The sequence below is a fragment of the Poecilia mexicana genome, unplaced genomic scaffold (assembly GCF_051168715.1).
Source record: "Poecilia mexicana isolate PSO_F unplaced genomic scaffold, ASM5116871v1 scaffold_16, whole genome shotgun sequence".
Taxonomy (NCBI): Eukaryota; Metazoa; Chordata; class Actinopteri; order Cyprinodontiformes; family Poeciliidae; genus Poecilia; species Poecilia mexicana.
In genome coordinates, this window is record NW_028263385.1 from 14,584,077 (window position 1) to 14,606,860 (window position 22,784).

Genomic DNA, 22,784 nt, shown 5'->3' on the forward strand with positions numbered 1-22,784 from the left:
AAAGATAAAATTAAATCCTCAGAACTTTTAGAAGAATATGAAAATGTGATTAGTTTCTGGTCAAATTCAGATTTGTCAATCCAGATAAACAAAAAAACATTGATATCTAAACTGCAAACCCTGACAGTGAACAGGAAAAGTGGGAAGATTATGTTTAATTCACATTCAGCAGGAAAATATGTTAACCTACTCTACTTAGATTGTTGCAAAATTCATGCACATGATGGACAGATGCAATAATTTGATATTTTCCTCAGTTTTGGATCAACATGTTATGACCACAATCATGAGTCTAACAGTAAGAACTTTTTTCTTTGGCATATTTACTGGTATGAGTTATTTGCCAAGTTACTATTATCAATTTTTATTCTTGCATTCATTTTTTCTCATTTTGAAGTGCTTGAGTTTTGTTTTTACTCTTTGGTTTTGAGTTCTTTTAATACTAAATTTGTACAGACTCGTTTTCCTGACTCCTGAGTTTCTCTCCTTGTTTTTGTGTTATGGTTGTGTTTTGAACATATCTTTGTATGTTTCTTTATTCTTTTAAGTCTATGTTTGCAGATCGTACAGCGTATTCTTAGAAGAGGTAAATGCAAAAGTCCTTGAGGATTAAAGGTAATTTGCTAGAAAGAATATGGCTCACAGAGGAAGGAGAGAGGTTGTGTGTTTGCAGATGGAGGGTTGAATAAACTGCAGAAGAGGATTCGTGGGAATGTTAAATATGCAAACACACACTAATAAAAGAAAAGGAGGAGGAGGAAGAGGAGGAGGGCGTCGATATCTCTAGAAGAAAAGAAACGATGCCACAAACTTGATCATTAGTGGAGAGGAAGATCATCTCTGATCATCTACAAAGGAAATTCCCAAAATGTTTTCAATATATCACACAGAGCTGCTTATATTTGCTAAAAAAAAAAAAGTTTGAAGAGAAATATGCTCAGAAATGTGAGTAAAAGGCTTATCTTTATCTTTATAAATAGTAGCAACGTGTTACATGGACAGACACACAGATAAAATCTGACTTTAATGCATGCTAAAGTTAGCTTCAGTTAGCTTCCTGACAACAATGAGAGGTCAGCCGCAGTTCAAGCTTCAAGTTTTATTTGAAGGAGTCATTCATCACACATGAGATGCAGTGCACGTTTCCTCGTAATACCTCAAACTGCGACAGTGCTGTAGTGAAAACCACATTCACCAATTACATTCACCATAAAGCCTTCCCAGCGCAGACTGGGGGTCAGATTTAGGATCCGGTACAGAGGCGTAGCTGCTAGGCGCTCACCGCCCTCATGATGTTGGTGTGACCGGATCCTGGGATCCAGCCCGTCACCACAATCACCATGTCTCCCGACTTGAAGAATCCCCTTGCTTTCCCTGCAGAGAAATGCTAGTGGAAATGATTTAAATTCAAGAGGAAGGAGATGGGAGCAAACATCAGTCACACACACTGACCTATTTCCATGCCAAAGTTGACCCTGTTGTCAACATCATCGGCCCAGACGGGAGCAGGAAGAGGGTGGAAAAGAGCAGGAAATACGCCTCTCAGCAGCTGGGACTGACGCGCCACCTGAGGAAGATGCAGTCATTTTTATTCTACTTTAAAATCTTTGCCCTTCCAGTGTTTGGATTTGTTCACACTCCTGCAGCCTTTTCGAAACAAAGCAAAAATCTTTTTTATTATACTGGTATTTTTTTAAGACAGACCAACATGGAGCGATCCGTAATTTTAAACTTAATCATGTTTTTGGTAACACTTTAAGATGTGTGCATAAGATTGACATGAGACTGTCGTAAACATGACGGAGCATCAGTCATGAACATGAAGAAGTCTTCATGAATGTTTATGACAGTTGTCATGAAGTGTCATTCGGTAAATAAACACACTTTTAATGCAAAGTTGACATTTTTAATCGACTTTTCATGCAAATTTTAATGTGACTTTACATTAAAAGTCTCATTATTTACTGAATAATGCAAGGTTGACACTTTTAATTAACTTTCATGCATTAAAAGTGTCATTATTTGCTGAAATATAGTTACAACAGTCGCAAACATTTACGAAGGCTCCTTCATATTCATGACTGTTGTGTCATGTTTCATGTCTCATGTCAGTCTTATGCTCATCCCTTCGTATAAAGAGTTACCTTTTTTTTTTTCAACCGTGCAATTATTATTTGGAAATAAAACCTTGAAAAATGTGGCACTCCCAGTTATTACATGGCACCTTTGGTTGTACAAGTTGTTGTTCTGCTTGAAGTTGAAACCTTCTAGTCTTCTGCAGCCTAGAGGAGTGTCAAACTACTTATTGAGGAAATTACCTAATGATAAATTGTTATTATTATAACTCTGTCTGCATTCGATGAGTAATTCTAATTTAACATCCTTTAATGCTGAAGTAAAATGGCACCATACACATAAAAACTGATTTGATTTGACTGATACAATAATATTTAAGTAAACAACTTGAAGTTCTATTTCCTCCAGAGGATTTTAGAAGATTAAATATGTTTTTTATAGGATTTCCGGTTTTATCTGCAGATAACTTCCTTTAATTTTCACTCTGACGTGTCCACACCGTCAATATTTACAGCAACAGACGGTGAGAGTAAATAATGACTGTATCGCACATTGCTCAGTTTGTTTTGTTTTTATTTTTGAAAAGATGGATGATTCATCAACAATTAAGCTGTAATTTAATCCGAGACAAATACACAAGCGTTTATCTCTGAGTTTATCAAAGTTTACCTGAGGGCTTCTGGTGACGGCGATGATTGGACAGCGAGGCCGGTATCTGGACAGGAGGTGCGCTGACCTGGACAGAAAGGTGGAGAGAAGGACAGAACTTTTAATTAAATATATAAAAGGTAGATTTTAGCGTTGTGTAGCACAGATCATTCATTTAACTTCACTGTGTCTCTTCTAAATCTAATGGTTTCCATGTGTCTAATGTAAGAGAGGAACAACAGTCTGCTGTCAATTATCAGATGAGTTTATCATCTGATAATTTCAGGTGATTTGTGTCTGAAGCATTAATGCTGGAAGCAAAGGTTCTCTAGTTTTCTTCCCATAACACTCCCATCTGTTGTCTGCTGTGAAGGCAGATGATGAATGTAAATGTGAATTTCCTCATTGTTAGTCAGACTGTACCTTTGTTCCTCAGTGCTTAATGATCCGCCGAGGCTTTAGCAGTCTGTCGCCTTACAGATTTCTTACTGATTTAGGACATTTGAACATCACACAAAAATAACCCAAATAAATGAATACAAAATGCAGAGTTCAAATGATGATTTCATTGATTAAGGGACTAAAAGCCTAGTCAAAGGGAACAAACACTTCGGTGTCGGCTACTGTGACTTCTAACCCACTGGAAGGTTTTCAAGCCTTAGCTTTGTGTTTTAGGAAATGCTGCAAATCCACATTGCCTCCGATTATGAACAGTGATCACTGTTGCTTGCATTACAACCGTTTAGATCAAGGATGTCAAACTCATTTTCGTTTTGGGCCAAATTAAGATCCTGAATGTTCTTAAAGGGCCGGTTCTGCCAGAATGTATTGATAAAACCTGTTCGCAAACAGATAAAATATCAATGAATTCTTAAAATTAAATAATATTCTTGAACATCTTTTCAGTCCCTCCAGGATTTCACGATTGCTTTGTGATTTTTTGCAATAAAAATCAAAGTGTTTGTGGCACTGATTTGGAAATATTTGTGATATTTGCGTTTATTTATGTCGGTAAATGCGACTTTTATTATTCGCTGTGTAGGTCATGGACTATAATCTGACATCAATTTAGGCTGAGGCAGCTGTTTAGCACAAGCAAGAAAGTTTTTGACATTTTTTGAGAAAAATCTGCAATAAATCTCCAATTCCACGTTCAGATGATGGTTGAATCAACATTGATATAATGTCAGTTATGGTTGAAACCCTAACGTTGATTCAACATACAAGTCACCAACCACTTTCAATGTTTTTTCAATGTCAGCTTTCAACGCTGATTCAATGTTTCTGGCTGACATTGATTCAATCTTGTTTCAATCATTCTGTGCTATCTGGGTATTTAAGCACACTTTGTGTTTAGTTTATAATTTAGAGGGCCGTATAAATCACAGTTAAATCCTGATTTCTTTTTGTGTTTTTGTTTTTCTCTGTGATGGTCTGTTTGACACCTAGTTATTAAACTCCAAATCTTTTGCCTTCTTCTCTCCCTGAACTCCTGGTAATAAATTAGTTGATCCTGGAGATGTTATAGGTGTGAAAATAGTGGATTTACAACTGAAATAAAAGTTTATTTTGCCTTCAAATGTCTGCCTCTGATTGCCAGACTCTGATTTGGATCATTTTTCCTGGCATCATGGAGTGAGATATTTGTCTTCAATCTGGTGCCAGATCTGTCGCTGTTCTTGCTTTGCCCATCTGAGGCACCCAGCAACCATGACATAATAAGAAACGACCAGCATCTGTCATTTTAGAAAAGCTGACTCATTTATCTGCAGTGAGAGTTACTCAGATTTATTTGTTGGGTATTTTTTACTGGCAGAAACAAAACATTTTCACCAACCAACACCCAGTTTCTTATAAGCTGAGCACAGTATGCAAAAAATTATGACAATTAAGGGAACCTTTTCTGAAAGACAAAAAAATCTTCTTGCATGTTTTTGTATTTTCATTTGGGTTTCAACTGCTTCTAAAAACAGTCAAAGTGCTTAAAAAATGATAGATAATAAATAAATAAATAAATAAATAAATAAATAAATAGACATGTGCTTTGTTGTTGTCTCACCATCCAGAAACCCCTTCCTGCATTCTTGTTAATTGTGCTGTAGGCTCCATTTCTGCTTTTCAAAGTTTTACAGTTGTAAAATTGTTTGTTTGCAGCCGTTTTAACAGGCGGTGGAAACGTTGAGTTGGGGGGGGGGGGGCAGCAGCAGCTTATTTGGATTTAAAATTACAAGAGGCCCTTAAAGCAACTCATTCTGGCAGAACTGACCAGACTGAAATCTCATTATCTAAGAATGATTTTGTACAAAAAATGTAAAGATTATCGTTTTGTTATAGTCCTAACCTGTTCAAAGAAGCATAACAGGCCATCTTAAAGCCTTAGAGGTGCAGAAATCACCCAAAAGTCCAAGGAAATTCAGCAAATTGTGACACTGAGATGCTCTAGATAAAATACTCAAGGCAGTTGGATTGTGGTTGTGTACATAGATTTGGTAACACATCTAAGAGTCGTGTCATACTAGTGATCTGAACCTTTGCATATAGGTTAGGATTGTCATCACAATATGTTTCTGCCTAACAGAGACTGAATGAGAAGTGAACAGATATTTAAGGAAATGGAAAGTAAACACGAACTTTTATGCAAGTGGGGCGACGGCTTACCTGCCGCTGGTGGTGAGGACTATAATTGCCCCTGCACAGCATTTGAAGGACGACTCCACGGCTCCAATTGCAGTGACTTCTGTGGGGTCAGAGGACAGAGGGGTGAGCCGACGCAGCTCCTCGAACAGCTGCTGGTGGTAGATGGCGGCCTCAGCTTCCCTGCAGATCTAGCGTAGAGCAAATGTGAACAGCAAACAGAAAAAATGAGTGTTTCTAATGGGAATGAAGCAAAACGGACCAAACTCGCACACTGTGAGACTTACTGAGTGCATCATTGCTACTGCCTCTAGAGGAAACTGTCCCTTGGCGGTCTCCCCAGATAACATCACACAATCGGCTCCGTCGAGCACGGCGTTGGCCACGTCGCTGCTCTCCGCTCGGGTCGGCCGTGCGTGAGAGACCATGCTTTCCAACATCTAAAAACACATTAAGCGCACAATTTCCCACCTTTAAAGAATCTTAATCACAGAATAAAACATTGACGAAACAGATAGTGGTAAAATATCCAAAAGAGAAAGTAGGGGGTTTTGTAGATAGATTGCACAACAATGAAAGGGAAATAAGAGATCATTCATGCAGAGGCAATCAAGTATGAACTTCGAAGATCATTAGTAGTGAACCGGGCACGAAACGACACGAGTCAATAAGACGGGCAGGCGTTTGGAAAATGAGACAGCTTGCAGCGTCGCCTAACAGAGACCATATTTCCTGCAGCAGCAGTGAGGGAGCTGCAGATAACGCTGATTTGTGTGTAGGTGTGTGGGAGCCGTTTTGTGAGCTTAGGTCTCGAGTAGCAAACCTGCTATAACGCTGTCACCGCGAGTCAAGAGCGGGAGCATAAACAAGATGAAGCACTGTGACTCAACATGGCTGCAGGAGCGTGGAAGCATGCATGTCTCTGGCTGGGTTTGTGCAAGAAAGATGAGACGGGTACGAGAGAAAAATTGCTCATTGGTGCATTATGCTGGAGGAGAAGGTTAATCAGCATCTTCAATGCAGGTCTCCACTGACTTGTTTGATGTTGGAGAAGCTAAAGCTACCGTTACAAGTCGACATTTTATCACTTCTGCATCCTTTCACGTGGCTACGATTGCGCTCTGACCTGTGTGGCACAAATGACGGGCTTTCCAGCAGAGTTGCAGCGCCCAATCATCATCTTCTGGGCGATGAAGACTTTCTCAGCAGGGATCTCAATTCCCAAGTCACCCCTGGCAACCATCACACCATCACTCTCCGCCAGGATCTCCTCAAAGCTGACACGGAAATAAAAACCGTCAGGAGGAGAAATGCTATTTATAATATAAATAGTATATTTTAACGCATCTGAATTATGTTAAGTTTGTTTAAAGTCGAAAATTTGAAAATAAAACAAATAGTACTTATCATTTACATGAGAAAACACACAATATTAATAATGAACTATATTTAAACAAGATGTAATACAATTCAAATTTCATCTCTAATCAAATTTGACTTAATTTAGTTTTTAAAAAAATATAATTTATATTTCATTAAAAAAATACCTTAAATGCATGAATTCTAACAATAAACAACCATGAATCAATTTGAAAATAAATAAATAAATAAAATTATTTCCTGACATCACATAATTGAGAAAAAAAACAACAACAAAAATTAATAAAATGAAAAATAAATGTATTTTCACAATAATTTAAGATATACTTAAAAGTATGGTTAACACAGGTTGTAATAAAATAAAATAAAATAATTTCTAAACAGCTTGTATTAAATTAAAATAATTCATATATGAGCTTTAAATGCAAGAAAAAGCAGTAGGAAATATTTTATAGAATTACAAATATCCTTTATTGTCCCACAATGTGGACTTTTTCTGTGGAACAGCAGCAAAGCAACAGGCAATACCATCAAAAAGACTCAGAGAAAATATAAAAAATATATTCAAAAACATCATAAAAAGTAAAAATATTGTACAGCAAGTGCATATTTTAACATAAACTCTCTGTAGTAATAAAAAAAATACTCCAGTCCAGAGGAATGTGCAACATTTGGTTAATCAGAAAATGTACAAAATGTGCGTTTCTCTCCGAGCATTAAAAGACGGAGTCAGTGTAAGTAAAGCTGGGTCGTCAGCTGCCAGGTGCAGCAGAGCATCAGATAAGTAACGCAGGCAGCCGAGGTGTGACATAAACTGTGTCTGATCTTTTTAATGGCAGCAATAACTTACACAGACAACCACACCGCTCGCTTATCAAACACGTCAAATCCACGGCTGACAAACGATCCTCACTTCCAGGCTGATGGAGGCGGCAGACCACCGTCAATTACAGATTTATGAGTCCTGTCACCGTCTAATTATTAGACATGCTGCCTGCAGATTCTGTTGCCCAAATGGTTTCACTTTAGAAACACATTCCTGCCAACTTACTTACTTCTTAACTCCCTGCCTGCTCTCCACCTTGCTGATCACTTTGATGTGTCGACCGTGAGGCCCCAGAGCCCGACGCACGTCCTTCACATCCTGGGCCGAACGGATGAAGCTGGCGAACACGATGTCAACGCCGTGAGACACTCCGAACTTCAGGTCGGCCTCGTCCTGCGCGCTGACCGCCTGCAGGCCGATCAGGTCGCAGCTGGGCAGGTTGACGCCTTTACGGCTGCAGAGAACGCCGCCGGCCTCCACCACCGTGTCCACCCAGTCCGGACCTGCAGGAGCAAGACCAGCATGAAGGATAAGAGTAATAGCTCTGCTGCAAACCTTCAAGATTTAAGTCTCTGGGTGGAAGAATGGGTCAAAATCACAGCTGAACAACACGTGCAGCTTAAAGCTGTCATTACCAACAAAGGCTTTTGTAATAAATATCAGTAAACATGTTCAATACCTTTTCCCTGTGTCATTTCACATTATTACACATTACTTAATTTCTGAACTAATTGTTTTGATTTCTTTCTATGTATAGTTTATTTAGGTTGTTACCAACACCTAATGAAAATTTAATGTCAATAGCAACTTTAGAAATATGTTTACTAAGAATGATGTGTTCAATATTTATTTTACCTGCTGGATACGGGATGACCATATTTGTACACACGTGTATTTACAGAAAAAACTAAGTTTAAGCAAATAATGAAAACAAAATATCAACATTTTTGATGATTAGTCCATTATTTTAGTTTTTTTTTATTATTATTATTCTATTGGTCCCAGTTCCATTAGGAGTCAAAAACTAAACATTTGGAAAACTTTCAAAGACTTGGGAAATTTAAAATACCTTCATGCTGTTGATGACGGGCCGATCAGAACCAGCTGGAAGCCATGTTGAATTTCTCTACATGTCCAGTTGAGACTGTTAACCATGCACTTTTGGTTGAGACCAATTTTCATTTTGTTGAATAAAAACAATCAAAAGTGCAAAAAATATAAATATCTAAAAGCCCAGTCTTACAATAGCAATATATAAACACTTCTATAGCTTACTATTTTTTGACTTTCTGCTTGCATTTAGATTGTTTAACCAATAAAAAGTGGGGATAATAAAATGCATGTTACCTATTTCTACTACTTTGAGTGCAAGCAAGCCGTCATCGATGTAAATCCTTTTTCCCTTTTCCAGGACTTTAGGCAAGTTGGGATAGTCCACCCAGATTATCTTCCCATCTGTCTTGTCTTTGTCACTCTCTGCAGTCACGACTCGCACATGGCTGCCCTTCGCCAGCTCCACCTCTTCTTCCACTTTCTGCACAAAAACACAGACGTAAAACACAAACACACACACACACACAAAACCTGACAGGGACTGACAGACTGGAAAAACATTTTTAGAAACCAGAAGCATGTTTTGTCATTCTTCTGGCAAAACTTGTAGATGGGAGGAGTTGACATGAAATGGCTTCAAAATCTCCATAAAATAAATCACAAGCAGACACATTCCAGAAGGAAGCTCCAGTTTTCTTCAAAATAAATATTTATTTCAGTGTCCACATGGTGTCACTTGGAATATTTGTCTCACGTGCGGAGTCTTTCCCCTGCATTTAAATCGAGCTGACGCCTGTTTTTGTCAAGTTCGCACCCTGTCAGGATCGCAGCCTGAGAATGATTGACTTCAAAGCTGCAGGGCTTTGACAAAACTTGTTTCTCAACATAATGCAAGTAGAAGGAGAGGCGCTGATGTTTTACTCACAAAGAATTAGGAGCATAAATAACAATCATAGTAAGATAACAGCCACATTATTCTGCTTTGTTAATAAGTGAGAGCGGGTGAAAAACCGTAAACAGCAGCATTAAGCTACATATTCTGCAATATCAATTCTGAAAACTACTGTGCTAGTTATCTGGCTGCACTTGTGTCGTGCTTCATAAAGTCTCAACCAAGGAAGCAACAGCAAAGTGACTGAACCAGAAGAAACAGGGGTTCGAACCAGAAACCTACCAGATACAGGATGAACCTTTACGACTGCAACAGAATGAATAAACAGGCAAAGTCTGCTCGAGTTGACTGGCTGTTAAAGGGCAACCATAAACTATTCCAGGGCATCTGACTCAACGTCCTGGACATTGCAGGGTTTAATTTTCTGCTTTTCCAACTTCCTACAAGAACCAGCTGAACAAGAGGTGAAGATTCAGCTCACAATGTGTGATTTTCTAAATTTACTAGCTTCTCTCTTGGATAAATGCAATCATCTCAGCTGATGTTTGTGTAAAGTTGCTGTTGTGTTGAGTTGCTTCATTCGTCAGCCACCATGAGAGGAAACAATAATCCTCGCATGCTAAATTGTATATTTCTGATTATCATTAACTGCTAGAGACTTAGAAGCCATTTAATCTTCCAGACAAACTGTTAAACCGATTGATGAGACAAACGAAGCGGGGATCACTTTTCACACAGTGCATCTTGTCAGCTAATCAAGGCATGAGGAGTCTGCCAACACCTTGGAGGTATTTGTTCTGCACAGTAGGCTGAAGGCAGCAGAATCACACACAACACAGTACAATGATGATGAAAATGCTAAGCAGCTCACGCCCACAGCTGTTGTTTCTCCAGCAGAAATAACAACCTGTAACAAACCACGGCGCCAGGGAGAAGAGATTTCCTGCACTTCTTTATGCACACTCACCCCTTTCACCAGACCAGAGCGGATCTCTGGGCCCTTCGTGTCCAAAGCAATGGCCACCGCTCGATAATACAAAGGGTCAGATGTTATGGTCTCCACTGCCTCCCTGATGTTTTTAATGGTCTCGCTGTGATACTAGAAGGCAGAGAACAAGAGTAATTTACGACTGAGTGCAAAACCAACGGCATGACCGTAGTGTGCAGGCTGTTGGATTCTGAAATGGGGAGCAGAGGAAAGCATCAATCACTGCGATTCACGCACTTCATGAGATCCATGGGAGAAGTTTAGGCGAGCGATGTTCATCCCCGCCTTGACCATCTCCTGGAGCTTCGGGACGGATCGAGATGCTGGGCCTTAGAAATGACGCAGATCATAATTAGAGCAAGAAACTGATCACCAATCAAAGGAATCAGTTCTTCATCTTGTATTTTCAATAAATGAAGTTTATTTTATATCAAGTTTTCCAGATAAGTTCTGCTAAAGACCTGATTATTAGACTCGGCTGTGGTGAAGCAGAGTCTCATTTAAAACCTGCGGAACACAAGGATCCCTGTTTTACGCTTTTTCTAAATAAGAATTGTGTATTTTAAAAGCATACACAACAGGGTTTTTTTGTGCTATTTGCTCATTTAAAATAATTTCAGGAAAAATTTGCATCGTCAGGAATTGATTATGTATACTGCTGGTTTTATTTACTTTTTTGACTATTTCTTGATGTAGTTTCTGTTTTATTTTGGTGTTGCTTTCAAGTTACTTTCTCACTTTTGGCTTTGTATGAGGCCATGCTGTGTCTAATTAGTTTCCTCTGTTTCCTGTTTTGTCATTTCCTTTTGCCATCCTTCCTCAGTTGCTCCTTTGCAGCTGTTCTGCATTGGTCAAGTACTTCACCTGTTTCCACTCATCTCTGAATTTATAATCTCAGTTTTTGTCCTCTCCTTTCCAGATTATTCTACTACTGACCAATTGGTTTGTTCTTGTCTGACTCTTTAGCGTATTCACACTTTCGGAAAGGCAAAAACCAGCTGAAGCGAGCGTAAAAACCTTTTTGCAAAATTGAGGAAGTTATTTTGAATTTTGCCAATCTTTTCTAAACCGTCACTTCAAAATGAGCATTAATTAAAACACGGCTATTGTAACATTTAAAAGGTTTATGTACGTCTTTGTTAGAGTGTTGTGTCGTCTTTGTTAGAGTGTTGTGTTTCCTCTTTATGTTACATCATTTTCAAAGGAATCAAGTTGATTTACTTTTTTATTGGACTTTATCCTCCATTTTCCAGTGGCTTTATGTTAGCAAGGCTTCTAACATCTATTTTTGAGTGGAGTTTGCAGTTTTTGCTAAGTGCTTTCACTGTTTTTCTCTGGCTGCTCGGTTATCCTCCCACAGGCCAAACATAACCCGATCACAGTAAACGAGAACACTAAATTAGCTGTGGGTGTGAATAACTGTCTGAGTTGTTTCTTCAGCTGCAGTAAGTCTGTTCATGCTTAAAGTGAAACTTCAAACTGTTAGAGTCTCTTAACGAGGCTGGGATCCAGGAAGGTTCAAGGGACCAAGACTGATGACTGGACACTTTCTCCTCTGATTTAACCCCTCATTTATTCATTCCTCAATTTTGAAAAAGAAATTAAACGTGAGGGATTTCAGCATGAAACTTCAATCTAACTCAATTCAGTTGGAATGACAGATTTTATGCTTAAAGGTTAAATCACCTGGAAATGTTAATAGCATGAAATATCAATAAATCCCAGCTGGTCTTTCCATTTTCTTTTGAAGCAAATAAGAGAATCTCTCCTAAAAAGAAACCCAGCATTAGCAAAACCGCCTGTTTTAAACAGAAAACTAATTATTTTCTTGACATTAAAGACCTTAGCAACAGGAAAATGCTGAATTAACGAGTAGCTAAACACTGCCAACAGTTTTTTTTTTTACAATAATAATAAAATTATGACCGCCTCCATGAATAATGTCCGTCATGTTTGTGTTTTTCGTTGTTTATGTTGCACCCTTAAAAAGAACTTACAAACGCACATAGATTTTCGTTTTTGTGCAACCTTATTAAACGAAATCCACGGTTTGAGTTCTCTCTTTACGGGTCATGAACTTTCTACTCCCATCATGCACTGCGTCACAATTAAAGAGACATTATTACGACAAAAATTTACAAAAAAAAACAATTGTTTTAGTACATTTAACCATAAACTAAATGAATGGTTTAACCAAAGGCTAAATAAAATAACCAATAAGATCAATACACCTATTAATTAAATATGATCACGTTCCAAATATATTTTCAGATCTATACATTTATGTCTGATCTCTGACCGTGAATCCATCACTCTTTGGATGAAATGTGACGCTTTGATACTTTGGTCGCTTTAAAAAACATCAACAAAGGAAAGAGTTTTCTGACTAATTTGAATAAAAAAATAAAATTAGATGTACATCATATACTTTATTTTACAGTTTTTCCCTTAATTCCACCCAAAATCAGTAAGATTTGTGCAAGTTAGTGAACATCTCCTCTGTTGGTAAATAGCTGTTTTATTTTCCTTTTATCCTCGATGTCTGGGCCAAATGAACAACAGATGTTGATTCCAACATTTTCCGTCCAGAACATGTGTAGGATTTGTTTTAAGAGGAGGTTTTCATAGTGCTACTGCAGACAGATCTTGGAGTTTGAGTGGTGTGGTGTTTTTCCCTGAGAAAATGCTGGTAGGTATTATCAGTGAGACTTTCAGCTGCTTCCATTCACTGTTGCTTAAACAGCCTCTGGATTTCTTACTAATATAAAGTGGAGTGAGACATGGGGTTGATGCAAGCCCATTAGTACACCAGTTCCTCACATAACTATACAAAAACAAGCCCAAGTCTGATTCAGTTACACAATGCCCAAATCAATCAAATTGATTTAATTACAGTCCAGTTTCATTCAGCATCAAATCGCTGCAGTGCAATATTCATCCTTATTATTCTCATCATTCATTCCTCCCCTTCATTCAACTTCTCTCTCCACCGTTTAGCAGAATAATTGTCCAGGTTATTTGCCTGTAAGACTCTCCAAACTGATTAAAGCTCCAAACTTCGTGGTTCTTTTTGTAAAGTAGATCTTTTTTCTGGGCGGATTTATTGGAAACATATGTTGTTGCACAGTCTGTCTTTATAATTCAATACTAATGCTCCTTTCACAGCTGTGCCTTCAGCCATATGTCATCTCCACCACTGAACCCAAATGGGTTTAGGTGCTTTTTGTTCTGTCTGCAGCGTATCTGCTGTCCTGCATAGAGGAAGCTCTGTCCATAACTATCCAAAATCATTTTAAAGGCTGATTCAACAGACCAGAGGAACAATCTCCACTCTCAGTTGCTAAATTATTTTTAATACCATATTTATGAATTAGATTTGCAGAGGTTTTAGACTGGCAGAGCCTAATCTTCCCATAAATTATTGGACGGAGTTAATCACGTTTAGTGGTTCTGAGCACATGCAGGGATATCTGTCCCTGAATAATTTTTAATTAACGTCACAGAGATGGCATGTTAGTAAAAGTCTGTCTCTGGGGATGTTTAAACTGATACGATGTTAAAGATAACTCACTTTAACCATTGTTTGCTTCCAACATACAGTTTCAATGAGCAAATTTATACATGCAGGTCCAAATATGTGGAGCACCGTTAGTAAAATGTTCTTTATAAATAAACCTTGTCAGGACATTGTAGCCATCAATAAGATCCTGACATATATCTGGTTGGATTTGTAACGATAAAATGTATTGATTTCTTATCACAGATCCAGCATTTTGACAACCAGAGAGGATCTGGTTTGTCCAGGTGAGCAGATTCAAATTGCAGTCAAGCTGCTGAAGCTGTTCACTTTGGAGCTTGTTTCTTGTAAACATAAAAATCAAGAACAGTTTTGGACTGAATGAAGAAGGCCAACATAAAATGAGACCAAAAAAACTGGTGACCAACACCTAGAAGTCAGAAATGTTTCAGTAAATGACCAATTTGAATTATCTTTACTAATTCTGCAGGAGTATGCTGTCTATGTTTAACTCAAAACGCAGAGGTTTGATCAGACGCAAGTCCACAATTAAAATTTAAACTTTTGTTCATAATTCCCGGTTTTCTAAATTCACTGAAAGTGTGTGTCGTGAGCTCATTCCTCCCTGAAAAATCAAATAGATCACCGCAAGCCCAACATTAAGATTTTCATTCCCATGAATAAAAACATCTGACACTAGCTAGACTGGAGGTTTGGTAAAAATGATGCATTGTGCCTTGCAGAAAGTTTTTAACAGAACAGACAGAAAGACTTTATAAGTGAATGGTATTTTCTAATTCATCAAGCGAAGACTCAGAGAAAATAAAATCATCTGAAGAAGTGAGTGGCAGTGGACATTGTGTCTGTTTTTAAGACAAGCATTTCAATTTACCAAAAACCTTCAGCCAAGCCTGGAAGTTTCCCATAAACCTGTGCAACACCCAGCCTTGACTGTTTAAAATAATAAAAATGTTTTGTTGGATCAAACTCAAGAATGTTGAAATACAAAGCAAAAAATATTATTTTAAAATTAAACAGAGCAAATTTGTTGTTTGAGACTAATCTGACTTTTTGTCTGTAAAATAAGAAAATGAAAGTAGATAATAATCAGTTCCATGTATTTATTCTTCGTGATGAGGAAGAATAAAAAAAAACTAACAAGAAAAAACCCCAGAATAACTTTTCCTTCAAACTATTCTTCTCATTTTCTGATGACTTATTGCTGCAACTCCTGACCAACAAACTCTGCCAGTGCGCTGACAGCTGGACATGTCTGTTGTGACAGGAAGTCGGCCATGACAGCTGCCAGAAAACGAACCTAAGAGCCTAAACCCGCCGTCTGGGCCGGTTGTGACACCCACCGATGGTGCAGATTATGCTGGTGTTGCGGGCCGTGATCGGCTCTTGGTCGATGTCCAGCAGGCAGAGATGCTCCAGGAAGGTGTCAGCCATGCTGGCGTCCAGCTGCTGGCGCTGAATGAAAGAGTCCGGCATTGTCATCACATCCGAGTAGCGCCTGATGAGAGCTGAGGGGACAGGGAGAGCGTCATCGTCAGAGGGGAGAAGCTAATCGCGGAAGCTCGGCTGCAAACTCCAGCTGTGAAAATGAACGAAGGGTGCAAAGTGAGATCTGGATCTGCGATAAACGAAGAATGAGCGATTTCTAATTTTCACCGAGACGCTGGCCTGACATTAACAACCACCTGCAGGGGTCACACAGGATTACATGCTGACATTCATCTGTGTTTAGCAGCTGATGATATGAGCCACACGCCACTGCTCTGCAGATATTCTTTGATGAGCACTTAAAGGGCGTCTGAAAACTGAGAGTACAAAGGTAATAAATGAGGTGAGTCGTTCAAAGCAGAAGGTTTTCCAGGCGACTAAAAGGTGCACAAGACATTTGTTGTGAAATAATGTTTCCCTCTTCAGTGGAGCAGAACGTCAGAAAATGATAAATGGTGCGTTCAAGATGCTCAGGGAAGATATGATGGAACAATGTGGTTGAAACTTTCTTGTTTTTGTTGTCAGAGTGATGTTATGAATGTTTCAGAGGAAAAGGAAAATAAATCTTCCATCTGTTAGAAATAAAGTGGTAAAATGGAGAAAAAGCGTCACAGATTAACTCAGTCACAAAGCTTCGCATACAGCGGTGTGTAAAAGTATTTACACCCCATAAACTCTCACATTTTGCTTTGCTACAAACGTGTCACAAAATACTAGAAATGTATTTTTCCACATTAATTTGCTGATCAAAACCGAAATGTGTCTGCCATTTGTATTTGCCCCCCTCTACTCTGCTACTCATAAAAAAGATAAAGTGTTGCCGGTTCTCCTGAACAAAGTAATTTAACCCCAGTATAAATCCGGCAGTCAGAGCCACAATGGATATTGATGTGTTAGAATGGTCTAGTTAAAGTCCAGATATTCATCCAGCTCAGTTAACGCTAAAACAAATTCCTAAAGACTCACAGCTCTAATCACAGCAAATTATATTTCTACAAAGCATTGAACTAAGCAGGAGGGTGTGAGCCACACTTTTCAGATTTTGCTATTGCAGAGACAACAGAAGGGAATATGTAACCTTTTCCTTCCACTTTGCGATTATAAGGTAATTTGTGTTACTCTATCACACAAAATCTAAATAAAACACGTCAAACTCTGCAAAACACTTTGTGCACATCACTGCTAAGGCTCCTGGTAATCCAGCAGCTCTCACATATGTCTACTTAAGGCACCTAATGCTTAAAGAAATGAACTAATAAATGCAAATCTGGTACTTTTGCTTTGAACTGCTTCAACACAAGAGACCCACTTCATTTGGGGGGCACATTTCATGTTGCAACCCCCGCTTTGGAACAAGCTTAAAAGCACCAAAGTGTGTTTTAAAGAGACTGAAAGGGTAGAAGCTGCTTCTCTATGTGACTAATAAAAGCTCCCTGTTCTTCATCACAGCGACGGTTTTATTATTGCAGCTGCAGCAGATGCACAATAAGATCTGCATTCGTGTTCACGTCTGTGTGTCCCCCCCAAACAAGGATGAGTCTGATGCTCGTTTTTCTTCCAGCTGGACCTCTGGTTTCTGTCAGAGAGAAAAATTGCTACCGGCCTTGCAGCCTGGCATTCAACATGTAACATCTGTTTCTAAGAAAACAGCTCCATGTTTCTAGAAAGTATCGATTTGAAGTTTGAGTTTGCACTGGCAATGGCTGGTCTTCTGTTTGCTTATCTCTGCTTTTCATTCGTCAATGCAAACAATCTGATTCCAAGAATTTTTAGAGATCCCCTCTTGTTATTTTTAGACTAAAAATAGAAGCAGTTAGTAGTTAGTGGTACTCAACATGCTATTCTCCATTGTTGGTGAAGAGTTAAGAGATCAAACCAGAAAACTTAGCTCCGGTTTTCACGCGGAAGCCTTCTAGAGCTTGATGAAGGGATCAATCTCAAATAATTGAATCCATTTTGAAGGATGTCACAGTCAGTCGGGCCTGTGTTTATTTTTATTTTCTACTGTAGTAAAAGCCGAATATGGGCCATGAAGACGAGCGGGCAGAACTGACAGACAAGGTCAGTGCAAGCAACACGACAGGGTGTGAAGAGGTGAGGAAAGGAGGCAGGCTGCGTTTATAAAAACAAGGAGGAAACGGAGGAACTGCATCTGCATTATTTCTGACACTGCATCAGAGTCCTCTACGCTCAACAGGCAGGTGGCCTGGAAAACTCTGCTGTCTAGGAGCTTTGCAGCATAATATGAACCCCCAAAGCTCCTCCGTCCTGCAGATTCAGAATCTGTCAGTTTCCCCTGTTTTTGCTTCCTCTCTGCACCTCCCTGTGACCCAGTTCTGCCGCTCTGCTGCACACATCATCGCAGGTCCCACTGAGATCCTCCTCCCTCAGACCCGTCCTCTCTCACATGGAGATGTGCGCGCGCACCTGGAAACACACACATCGATTCCTGTTCTTGGAAGGCTGGTTATAAATAAAGCACCGCTCGGGTCAAAGACACCGGAGTTACAAAACACGAGTCCGGCCCGAAACACCGTGACTGATAAGAGTCTAGACGAAGTATTCACACAACTTCACTTTTCCACCATTTGTCATGACATCCCAGAGCTACAGTGCATTATATTGATGTTTCATGAACAGAGGTGGCAGTGTATAGCAGAAAAATGTGAATAAATATAAGTGAGTTTATTTGGTTTTCATGTTTTACTTCTGAAAAATATGGCGCGTGTTTGTTTCCTGTATCGATACTTTCTAAAAACATGCCTGAGAATGCCTACAAACGTCAGAGTTCAAGTCTTGGAGCCGATTCTCAAGTCTGGACTTTGACTGGGCCATTTTAAAACATGAATGTGATTTGATTTAAGCCATTCCTCTAGTGTTTCTCTCCTTCTAGGAAGTGAGTCCTTGCCTCAGTCTGAAGTCTTCTAACAGGTTTTATTCCAGGACGGTATTTAGCGTGAAGAGAGTCGTCCCCTTAGCATGATGCTCTCACCACCAGCTTTCACAGTGAGGATGATAAGCTCAGAAAGCTTTAAAGTGTTAGTTTTACCCAAGAAAATAGATATTAGGTACATATTAGGTAGTGTCGTGTTTTTCAAAGAGGGGGCCATGGTCCCTTGGGAGCTCTAGGAGTAAAATAATGCAAAACATAAAAACTTTGTAATCATACATTTTTAAAATAACACTTTATTTGAAGGGGTGTGCATAAGACTGACGTGACACTGTCATAAACATGACATAATATCTGTCATGAACATAAAGAAGTCTTTATGAATGTTTATGACTGTTGTCATGAAGTGTCATTTGGCCAATAATGACCCTTTAAATCAAAGTTGCTATAAAAGTTGCATTAAAAGTCCATTTAAAATGCCAACATTGCATTAAACTTTCATAATTTACTAAATCATACAAAGTTGGCATTTTTAATGGACTTTTAATGCAACTTTTAGAGCAACTTTGCATTAAAAGTGTCATTATTTGCCAAATGACACTTCTTGACAACTGTCATAAACATTCATAAAGACTCCTTTATGTTCATGGCAGATATTATGTCATGTTTATGACAGTGTCACGTCAGTCTTATGCACACCCCTTCAAATAAAGTGTTACCGCAAAATCGAATCTGTTTCTCCATCTTTATCATAAAAGTATAAGTTAAAATTATTTATTGAAATGGTATTAAAAACATGCTAAAAGGTGATGATTTGTACGTATTTTATTGCATTGTTTGCGGGTTCTTAAAGGGGGTCCCTGGACAGAAGCTAATGCTACTGGGGGGTCCTTGGCACGGAAAAGTTTGTGCACCCCTGAGCTAGGGCGCCTCCTATCACATGTTTGATGTGTCCTCTAAACACAAAATGCGACATCTGATGTCTATTTTTTATCACTAAAAGCCAGATGTGCATCATGTACTACTTATGGTTACTCATGCAAGTGGAGCCACACTACTCCCATTTTGGCTTCTCCACAACAATCAGTTTTATTGCCTGTTTTTAAATCTTTAAATTGACTGGCGCCTCCACACCTGAGTGACCTTTTGACTCTACATGCTGCAATCAAACCACTTAGTTCTGCTGAAAAAAGCAGGTTGATGCCTGGTTTTTATGATAGCTGCTCCTAAAATGTGGAATAAGTCACCCCATGCATACATTTTTTTCATTGTGGAACATGGGTTTATTTCAAGCTAAATTCTTTATTTTATTACTTCCACAAACCCTTTAAAAGACTATTTTTAAAGGGACGGTGCTTCATAAATAAATTGCTTTTGATCAGATTTTTCCACCATCTCTGCAGCTCCTCCAGAGTTACCAGTTATTTCTCCGATTACTCTCTTAGTTGAACCACAGTGCCATGGCAGTTTTGCATTTGTACCAAACTCTCCATTTTCAGATGATAATCTGATAGATCAGATATATGTCAAATAATTTATAACCCAACTTTAAGATTATCTGCTTATTTTCCCTTTAACTATCTGCTGTGTTTCTTGGTGACGCTGTTTGTTGCTCCCTAGCAAACCTCTAAGCTCTTCAAACAACAGTTTAATAACACTCTGATTAAATTAAGGCAATTGGCAGGACTGAAGTTCATTTATTGGTAGAAGAAGCTTTTCAGATTTTTTAATCAGAAACGTTTTGAAAACCATGTCATTTTGGTTTGTCCTATAAAATCTGAATAAAAACACACAGTTTGTGAAAATGACTGAGTTCTAGGCTATGACTAATTTTGCAAGGCACTGAATGTAATTAGGTGGAAAAACTAGTTTCTGCTCCAACACTGACCATCAAACCGACTAAAAAGCAGAATCATTAACATGTAATACAACAAAATGATGCATTTCAAACTTTAAAACATGTTGATTCAATTTGGTCAAATCCCTTATTCACCATCAAATAAGGAAACACACATGCAAATTATGTAAATTTTAAGAAGTCATGTTGCACTTCCCATAGATTGTGAGTATAATGTACTCTAAAAGCTGCACAGCATCTTCACGTTATGATCTTGTGCAGTATATTATTAATACTGTTACTATTGCTAAGCTTGTTTTTTCAGATATTTTTATAACTTCAGGAGCTTTCCGTATGAACCTACATATCTGATGCTGAATTTCCCCTCTGTGGGACAAAAAAAAAGCTATTTCTACTGCATTCTAAGCGACCGATCGACTTACCCATTTTCATAAAACCATTCATCCAGCAGCGCCAATCCTCGTTTTAATGTGTTGCTTTTATTTGTGTAATTTATCCTTCTCAGTTACAAAGTTGCGCGCTCGTCTTTCACCGAGTCCCATCTCACCAGAACGAGGCTCTTCGGTCAGTTTTACCCTCTGACCCCCGTCTCCTCTCTCCTCCCACTCACATCACACTATTTGCATTAGTCCTGAGTGGGTCAATATGATGCTAAAACTGTCAACGCTTTGAGTCAACATACCATGATTTACTGCCAAATAATATCAATCAGTCCCTCCAGTTTCTCGAGAATTATTGTGGAAATCCATGGAAAAGCAATAAATCCCCGCACTTTTTGCGCTTACAATTGGGAGTTTATCGCAGATTTTTCTCAAAAATTGTCAAAATCTTTCTTACTTGAACTAAACAGCTGCCTCAGCCTTAACTGATGTCAGATTATAGTCCGATAATCTGACATCAGCGAGGAATAAAAAGTTGCATTTTCCGTCATAAATAGGCGCAAATATTGCAAATATTTCCAAATTAGTACCACAAAAACACAAAATCCTGGAGGGGCTGAAAAGATGTTCAATTATGTTATTTAATTTTAAAAATTCATTGATATTTTAACACTTTGTGAACAAGTTTTATCAACTGGACCTTTAAGAGCATTCATGATCTTAATTTGGCCCAAAACAAAAATGAGTTTGACGCCCCTTCCCTACAGTATAAAACTAGAAACTGCTGCATAAATTTCACCTTGCTAAAGTTATATTTTAACTTGTCTTAATTGCTTTGTTCATCACATTATGTTGATTCATCTGTTGACAAATTGACAGAAACAGCACAATGTGAAATACTAAAGAGTTTCCTACTTTACAGCAGCAGCTGGTTTTGAAGAGTTGCTTGGACAAGACAAAATGTCCTACAGATGTTTTTCAGAAAGCCACAGAAAACGTTTGACTTTAAATAATAGAGAAAAGTCATTCCAGTCAGTCTGAGTTGTATCTGACAGCAATTTAGGAGATGAATTAATCTCAGGGTACCCAGAAAGAATCAGGCACAAACAGGGAGAACAAGCAAACATGTAGAAAGATTTGAACCCACGACTTTAAATGCTGAACGGCAGCAGTACAACCACGCACCTTGTAGTCAACTTAATTAAATTTAACATACATATTACAAAAAAATTCACTGCATTCACACGACAATCAAATCCTTTATGCTTCCTATTATTCCACAAACACAATCTGCTGCTGTAAAGTAATTGAAAATATTATAATTATAAAGCTGTTTTTGATATCAAAAACAACATTTTGATCAAATCCATACACTTTTTCTCTTTAGGTTCATTTTTTTCGCTAGATTGTTAAAAGGTGTTTCAACTGGGAGACCTTTTTAACAAGCGTCTCTTGCGTAAAAATGAAACTTGCATTTTTTTTTCCAGTCATTTTCCTGCAGGTTTTGTTTACACTCGAAGCAGCAAATTGCCATTGAAGTATAAAAACCCAAACCCCCGCTGCGTAAGAAATTAGGCGAGACGTGTGTGTAATAAATGGCAGCTGAATGAGGTTTTCCATTCATAAGCACAGTTTACTCTGCTGAGTGGTATCCACGCACCGTCCCACACTGATGCAACGTGTAAATCTTTAACTTAAACAGACCTTTGCTCCAAAAACTGGAAGCTTGGTCTGCAACCTGAGCCTGCACATTGTCACGAAGGAGCTAAAGGCCGCGGTTAAAATCAAAGTCGGTTTGAATTTAATATGAAAATGTGACGCTGGAAGAAGGAGATATACCAGGAAATATTTCCGTGTTTGACTTTAACCCACTTTAAAAGGAAAAAGACGGCCAAGAAAAAAAAGGAAAGGTATCTCTCCAAGCAGCAGAGCTACCTTTTAAATAAAGTAAATATTCCAGGAATGTTTCCTACATTATACACACTGACCATCACAACAGATTCATTCACAGTTTGAATCTTGAGAGCGGAAAAAAAACGACCAACCTGTTGGACGCCGCAAGAGGCAGGTAAAGACTGAAACGTGAGAAGGAAGTAGTGAGAAAAAAAATATTAACTGGGTGTGTCAGCCGTGAGT

General features: G+C 38.5%; 1 protein-coding gene across 2 annotated transcripts; it reads right to left on the reverse strand.

The window, feature by feature from the left end:
- Positions 1-1,084: 1,084 nt before the first annotated feature.
- pklr (pyruvate kinase L/R) lies at positions 1,085-22,760 on the reverse strand. Of its 2 annotated transcripts, none has more exons than XM_014994081.2 (12): positions 22,694-22,760; positions 15,376-15,540; positions 10,735-10,826; positions 10,477-10,608; positions 8,912-9,098; positions 7,794-8,067; positions 6,485-6,635; positions 5,646-5,798; positions 5,383-5,549; positions 2,746-2,812; positions 1,453-1,567; positions 1,085-1,374 (listed from the first exon to the last, which is right to left on the reverse strand). In XM_014994081.2, exons 2-12 carry the CDS (start codon positions 15,512-15,514, stop codon positions 1,271-1,273), a joined length of 1,581 nt encoding a protein of 526 aa, XP_014849567.1. In that variant the 5' UTR covers positions 15,515-15,540; positions 22,694-22,760; the 3' UTR covers positions 1,085-1,270. The 2 variants fall into 2 exon arrangements, with proteins under 2 accessions (XP_014849567.1, XP_014849566.1); XM_014994080.2 differs by lacking the exon at positions 22,694-22,760 and adding an exon at positions 20,691-20,838.
- Between the last annotated feature and the right edge of the window lie 24 nt (positions 22,761-22,784).

Bases quoted from the DNA above. Each gene is read 5' to 3' on its own strand.
- pklr (XM_014994080.2), bottom strand. From the start codon at position 20,712: ATGAATGGTTTTATGAAAATGG. The intron at 15,541-20,690 runs GTAAGTCGATCG...CTGTCCCCTCAG, and splicing joins GAATGGTTTTATGAAAATGG to CTCTCATCAGGCGCTACTCG. The intron at 10,609-10,734 runs GTGCGTGAATCG...TCTGCCTTCTAG, and splicing joins TCTCCCATGGATCTCATGAA to TATCACAGCGAGACCATTAA.